The following is a 7,339-nucleotide window of genomic DNA, read 5'->3' on the forward strand; positions in this document are numbered from 1 at the left end:
TAATAACACACATTTTAAATTCAGTTCACAACGTAATAATACTAAAACATAAAATGTGAATAACTATTTTATGAAAATATTATAACAAATAAAAAGCAAACATAGATTCACAACTTAATAGTAGTTAGAACTAATATTAAGACAAGTATGCTATAAATGAGATATTAAAACCTTAAATTCACAACTTAACAAAAGAAAAAAGATACAAAAATACAAAAATCAACATACTTGATGTATAGATATATTAGTGTTTCATCGGAGATCATATAGAAAGAGATGGAGACGAGTTACTAACGTTTTAGTAACAAGGAAACAACGATGGTGGAGATTGACGAAGATTTTTGATCTGGTCACTCAATGTCACCAAAACTCGTAGATCTGAAGGCGTAAATAGTAGATATAAAGGCGGAAATCATAGATCTGCCACCGGAGATCATAGATCTATCACAGGATAACATAGATCTGCACCTAAACACTTCAGTTCTAAAAGCTTCGTCGTCAATAAAGTAGCAGTGGTCGATGATTCTCGCTAGATGAAGATGAATACAGTAAGGAGCGGAAGAGGACGATGCAGGTCTAACCTAAAACACATCAAGTTTACATCAGGTCGGAAGTTGTTTCGTCGTATGCCACCGGCGGAGGCGGCGGACATTTAACAAATCTGATGCACCGGAGTTTGAAGGAAAGTCGTCAGAGGTTTGTGGTGGTGATAATTGACCAACTCTGAACATAATTTATGGTTTTCATACAAATCAGAGAAAAATAATTAGAGCTGAGCAACCATAAATGAAGGGAGAGGCGAGAGACATCGACGGGGAGGGAGGAGGTGGTAATCGGGCTGATAACCGACGGTGGTGGGTGGTGACTGATGGTTGTGGTATCCAAGGTGATAAGTAGAGGAGAAAGAAAGTGGTGGTAAAACTTTATGTTTTGTGTTGATGAGAAATCAGAACTAGATCTGATTTGTTAAAATTAGTAGTTCTTAAGGTTTTTAATTTTTAGTGGTTCTAATTTGATTTTATATATATATATATATATATATATATATATATATATATATATATATATATATATATATATATATATATATATATATATATAAACATGCATGGTCGTATTATCCTTTCCGGATTACTAAATTTTGAAGGGTTTCATTTCTTGTTTTTGTCCGTGGAGCTCAAATTGTTTTAGACCGGCCTTTTAGCCTTTTCAAGGTTTTATAATATTTTTGTAAATTTTATAGTAATAAATTTTTTCCTTGATATTCTTTTATTATTTCCTTTAGTAAATTGTGGTCGGTAGTTATATTGTTTAGGTTTTTGTATGTTGATGTGCTCATGTTATAACCACAAAACAAAATTATTTAAAAAAAATCCGGAATTGTCTAGCTATAAATATAGGCATACAGCCCCAGTCTGGACACAATTTTCAAACCGCTTTGAAGTTACCCTCTTTCTCCATAGTTATTTATTTTGTGCTTTGATCTTAGCTTCCATGGCTAGTCTGGTACATATCAACGGAATTAGTCCAGAACCAGACATCGAAACTGTTGAGTGTGAGTCGGGTGTTGTGGAGGAAAGGAGGAGCTTAGCTTACTTGACATGGGAAGAGCTTGGAGTAGTTGTTTCAAGCTCAGAGCGGAATGCAGGGAAAGATGGATGTAAATCTATACTTTCTGGTGTCTCTGGTTATGCTAAACCAGGAGAGATTGTTGCGATTATGGGTCCTTCTGGTTGTGGCAAATCCACTCTTCTTGATTCATTGGCTGGTATATAATTCTCCAGTTTATATATATGAATGTTGTATACGACAGTAATTTTAGATTATTTGCGTGTTTAAATGTTAATTAATTCTCAGGGCGTTTGGCCTCCAATACAAGGCACACTGGACGAGTTCTAATTAACGGACGTAAACAGAGGCTTACCTATGGCACATTGGTATGGAAGCAATCCTTCAGTGAATCATTTTTTCTTTATTTAATTAATGAATAAAGTTATACATTCTCTTCCATATTTGAACCCATTTTTTTAGAACTTCTAGAACTTATCTTCTTCTTGATCTGCTTTATATATATATAGGCATACATGACTCAAGAACAAGTTTTAATGTGGACGCTAACCGTGAAAGAAGCCGTCTACTACTCAGCTGAACTCCAACTGCCTAAGTTGATGCCAAGATCCGAGAAAAGGGAGAGAGCAGATAGAACTATAAAGGAGATGGGACTCCAAGATTGTGTGAACACTAGAATAGGAGGCTGGGGTTTGAAAGCACTTAGTGGTGGTCAAAAGAAGCGTGTAAGCATCTGCTTAGCACTCCTGACACACCCCAAACTTCTGTTGCTTGATGAGCCTACGAGTGGTCTTGATAGCGCAACTTCATATCATGTCATGAACAAGATTGTGAAGCTCACTCGGCAATACCAGATGACGGTTTTAGCAGCAATCCATCAACCTAGTAGTCAAGTTTTTGGACTCTTTGACAATCTTTGTCTTCTCTCTATGGGGAAAACAATATACTTTGGTCCTACTTTGGATGCAAATAACGTAATCTCTTCATGGATGACGTGTTTATGAAATATATTATAATAATTACATATCATAAGAAGATGAATTAAATTATAACTACTATATATTGTTATTTTCAGTTCTTTGCAGTAAATGGTTTTCCGTGTCCAGATCTCCAGAGTCCTGCAGATCACTACCTTATGACTATCAACGTAGATTTTGATGAGGTATAGCTAGGTTACAGTTGTTAAATATCACAGAAGATTGATAAGATAAAAAATATGTGGTCATGCTACATCATATTTCGAATAAGCTAGAAGTCAGAATTATAGTAAGGGTTGCTATCTATGCAATTATCTAACACGTGCTTCATATGTAGTCATAGAATTGAATATGACATCCTTTGTTTTAATTGAAACTTCGTTCATACTGACCGACAAACTTCTTGTAATTAAGATCGATCTTTATTCAACTGATTGTCTATTCACTATCAGGACCCTACTAGTAAATATAATCCCTTTCTTGCTGTAATAAAATCAGGACACTGTTAGTGGAGAGGTTCCTGATGAGCACATAATCAACGCACTCGCTGAATCCTACAAGTCATCTGAGATGTATATGGAAGTGAAAAGTGAAATATTCACAATATGTGGAGAGGTACATGATACTTGCTGTGTCCTGTCTTATAACAGAGGTTACATTATAGTAGAATATAACAAACAAATGTGTTTTTATAGGAAGGAGAACTAATTCAGAGAGAAGGAAGCCTAGAAGCCAGTTTCATCACACAGTGCTCGGTATTATCGCAAAGATCATTTATAAACATGTATCGAGATCCAGGATACTACTGGTTGCGCTTTGGTGTATATATTGGGTTGGGTTTTTCACTAGGAACAGTCTTTTACCAGATTGGTTCGGGATTTGGCTCCATACATGTAAGTTTTATATTGGAGTGTGTAACAACTCCAAAAGACTGGATCTTTTTTGCATAATTTCACCACTTACTTGGTGCTTTTCTATAAGCTCCTAAAAGCACGCCAAATTATGATAAAATTTGTAGTATCTAAAGAAGTAACCCACAAAAATATTACTGTCTCATATGCTGATTTCTATTCTTTGTTCCCAATTCACTTTAATTTATTATTTATGAGGTGTGAGAACATGTAGAATATGAGTTTACTTTTAAGAAAAACTAAATTTGAAATTCTAAACATTTAAAATGTTTGAATTTATAAGAAAAAATTAGAAAAATATTGAATTATTAAAATTAATTTTTTTTTCTTTTAAATTTAAATAGACTATTAAGATAAACAAACAAAGGAAACTAATGGGGCTTTAGCTTAGTAATTTTGAAATTAAAAGGAAAATTAATTAATGAAATTGATATGTATTTATTATAACATTTAAATACTATATGAAATTTAATAAAATAAAAAAACCATTAAATGATTGTGGAATAAAAACTAATTTAAAATAACCACAAAATCATATGAGGCAAATGCATGAAAATATAATATGTGACAAAAAGATGTTTATTGACTAGAGTAGATTGTTAATGGAATCATGGATATTTAAGAAAAATAATAATGTTAGATTACGATAGGAAATCATTTGAAAACATTCGGTACTCGCTAAAATAGAATTTGTTGTTTATAAAGTTTGATGAAGCAGAAAGTATTTTCTTTGAAATTTTATGTAGTTTGTTACAAAGTACTAAGACTAGTTTGTTTTATTTCCTAATGACACAGGATAGGGTTTCACTGATCATGTTTGTTTCTACATTCCTGACCATTTTAGCCATTGGTGGGTTCCCTTCCTTTGTGGAGGAAATGAAGGTTAGTTGATACATCTTATGTGTTCTTTTATAAAAAAAAAATGCATTTGATTTAATTTCCTTTTGTAATAACTGTATCAAAAATACATCTACATATAGGTATTTCAATGGGAAAGATTAGATGGCCACTACACGGTTGGATCATTCGTTATCAGCCATGCCATCTCTTCAACGCCATATCTACTTGTCATTTCCATTATCCCAGGAGCAATAGCTTACTTGCTCATGGGACTTCAAAGAGAACCCAGATTATTCATCTATTTTGCGTTAGTACTCTTTGTATCAATGTTGCTGGTTGAATGTCTTATGATGATTGTAGCTACCATTGTTCCAAATTTTCTCATGGGCATCATATCTGGTGCTGGAATCCAAGGATTAATGATACTAGGGGCAGGGTTCTTCCGATTGCCAAATGATTTACCCCATGTTTTCTGGCGATACCCTATGTACTATATTTCGTTCCATAGGTATGTATTACAAGGATTATACAAAAATGAGTTTGAAGGGCTAAAGTTCCCTAAGTACTTAGGAGGTCCTCCTACAATTGATGGTGAGATGATATTGAAGAGTTCATTGCAAATCGAGATGCGATACTCTAAGTGGATTGACCTTGGAATCTTGTTTGGTATGGTTATTGCATACAGGTTAATACTCTTTTATACTATTAAAATAATAGAGAGAATGAGGCCTATTATTAAAGATTTTATGTTGTGATCTATTTTTGGAAGCTATTATTAGAGTTCAAAAGTTGTGAAGCTATTCTTATGTGAAGTCTTGTTTTGTAATGTTAATGGTAGTGTAGCTGTCTCTATTAAAGTTTAAGCAACTTCGATATAGCTATGTATTTCTAGAAGAGCATTGTCTGTGTTCTTAATGTCGAATTCTCCTAGTATATTTTGTATCTGTTGATAGCACTATAAATATTATTGCAGCATATGTTACATGTATGCATCCTTTACGCGTCTTTTCTACTCTTTACAATGTATAACCTTTGTTTGCCTTCCAGATAATGAGAGCTTAAACATATTTATTTACTTCTCGTATTCATACTTAAAATTGAAATCTATTCTTGATTGAATTCTTGACTATTCAATTGGTATGGAAGCATTAATCTTCAAAATATTTAAGAAATTTATTTCTCATTTTCATATGTTCATTCATTTCTTTTGAAATCAACATTTTCCACATTTGAAAATTGTTGTTCTTCGAACGACCTTTGAGATTTGTCGATTCTGATAATCTTCTCGAATGTTAACACAATGATGAACTTTGCTAATCTTCTCGATTTTTCAACAAAAACCCTAATGTTGCGTACAAAGTATTATAATTAGTGGGCAGATCGAATGGAAGACTACATCAATGAAATAGTTGAAGTTCTGTGACATTTTTAAACTATCTGAATTCAAACAAAAGGAAGCAGAGTCGATTAAATCTTAATACGATCGATTCAACGACCTGATTTACAAATGTTCAAGGTATAATGTTGTCGTACAGTTCGTAAATTCAACATCACATTTATTTAGGTTTTAAGGAAAGAATGGAAGAACATATGCTTGCTGATTAAGGCATAGGAGAAATTTGATTCATATTCTCTATCAAATCTTTATAACATCTTAAAGGCTCATGAAACTGAAGTAAAGGAATTGTCTGATGAGAAGGACAAGATGATTTTGGTGGTCCTTGGGCACTTGTGTCTAAGACAAATATGAAAGAGATGTGTTTTGATGAAGAAGAAAATGTTGATGAAGAAGGTTTCATAGTGAACTCAGATGATGAAGTTGTGGCTTACTACTCAAATAATAACATGGCAAAGTTCTACAAGAAGCCTCTCAAAGGAAACTTCAAAGGTAACATGTTTAAAAAGGCACCTTCACCATCTAATCCAGTGGTTGAGAAAAAGAAACAAAGTGTTTTATATGAAAAGAAGGTGGATAAAAAGATAGTTGGGGATTATGGTTATCGTTGCAACTTTTGCAATGGCTAAAACCATTTAACAAGAGATTGCATGTTGAAAAAAAATGTAGAAAAGAAGGAGAAACTAAAAGATGAAGCATATTATGCTATGAAAATCAAAGAGGTATTGGTGAAAGGGCTTAATGACGATGACATAATTTATCAAATCTGGTCATTTGGAACAAATGATGAAGAGATGCAGAATCCTGCACATGGAGCCATGTTTGCTGATTTTTAAGGAATTAATATTGGTGAATGAGAAGAAGAGGTGTTTGTGAAAAGTGGTGTGTTTGAGTCAGGATGTGAAGAAGGAATCTTTGATAGCGAAGAAGTGAGTGATGATGAAGAAGAGGAAGTCCAAGGAAAGTGTTTCATGGCTACGACTTCAAAGTATCTAATTACTAAGAAGGTACGTAATCTTCTTATCTCATTTAATATTCCTTCTAGTTCATATGTGTAACATCCAAAAATTCAAGGCCAAAAACTTCATTTTTAAATAAGTTATTAAATAAAACCATCAGTATAAAAACATTCATAATAATATCTCGTGTCAAACCAAAGTGTAAGTAATCAAAACATATTATCATAAAATAATATCAAAGTGTAATCCCGAAGATCTCATATGCGGAAAGCATAGTGTGATGCGCTACGGTCAAGCCGGCTCCTTTCCTTTGAAAAGGAGTACCTGAAAACAAAACTGTAAACCGTAAGAACAAAGCTTAGTGAGTTCTCCTATCATACCATATACCATACAAACACATATAACATATATACTGTCAGGCATATATGGGTGCCTGACCTACCCTTTCGGCCCTCTCGACTGGTGACCTTGCCTAGTGTATCTGGGTGCTGGCCTACCACTTCGGTCCTCTCGACCGGTTACCTTGCCTAGCATATCTTGGTGCTGGCCTACCCCATCGGTCCTCTCGACCGGTCACTTCCTAGCATACCTGGGTGTTGGCCAACCCTTTCAGTATCTTTCAACCAGTAACCGAGTTGGTTCCCCTTCGGTATCTTTCAACCGATAACCGGGGACTATTTCACCCTA

At 34.0% G+C, this 7,339-nt stretch overlaps 1 protein-coding gene across 1 annotated transcript; it reads left to right on the forward strand.

Annotated features, from left to right (window-relative positions):
* The first annotated feature begins 1,449 nt into the window (after window positions 1-1,449).
* LOC111882939 (ABC transporter G family member 1) lies at window positions 1,450-5,302 on the forward strand. Its single transcript, XM_023879302.3, has 8 exons — window positions 1,450-1,768; window positions 1,858-1,937; window positions 2,079-2,543; window positions 2,645-2,731; window positions 3,045-3,161; window positions 3,242-3,439; window positions 4,253-4,339; window positions 4,438-5,302. The coding sequence occupies exons 1-8, from the start codon at window positions 1,495-1,497 to the stop codon at window positions 5,050-5,052; spliced, it is 1,923 nt and encodes a 640-aa protein (XP_023735070.1). The 5' UTR covers window positions 1,450-1,494; the 3' UTR covers window positions 5,053-5,302.
* The last annotated feature ends 2,037 nt before the right edge of the window (window positions 5,303-7,339 follow it).

This window comes from Lactuca sativa, chromosome 5, assembly GCF_002870075.4.
Source record: "Lactuca sativa cultivar Salinas chromosome 5, Lsat_Salinas_v11, whole genome shotgun sequence".
Taxonomy (NCBI): domain Eukaryota; kingdom Viridiplantae; phylum Streptophyta; class Magnoliopsida; order Asterales; family Asteraceae; genus Lactuca; species Lactuca sativa.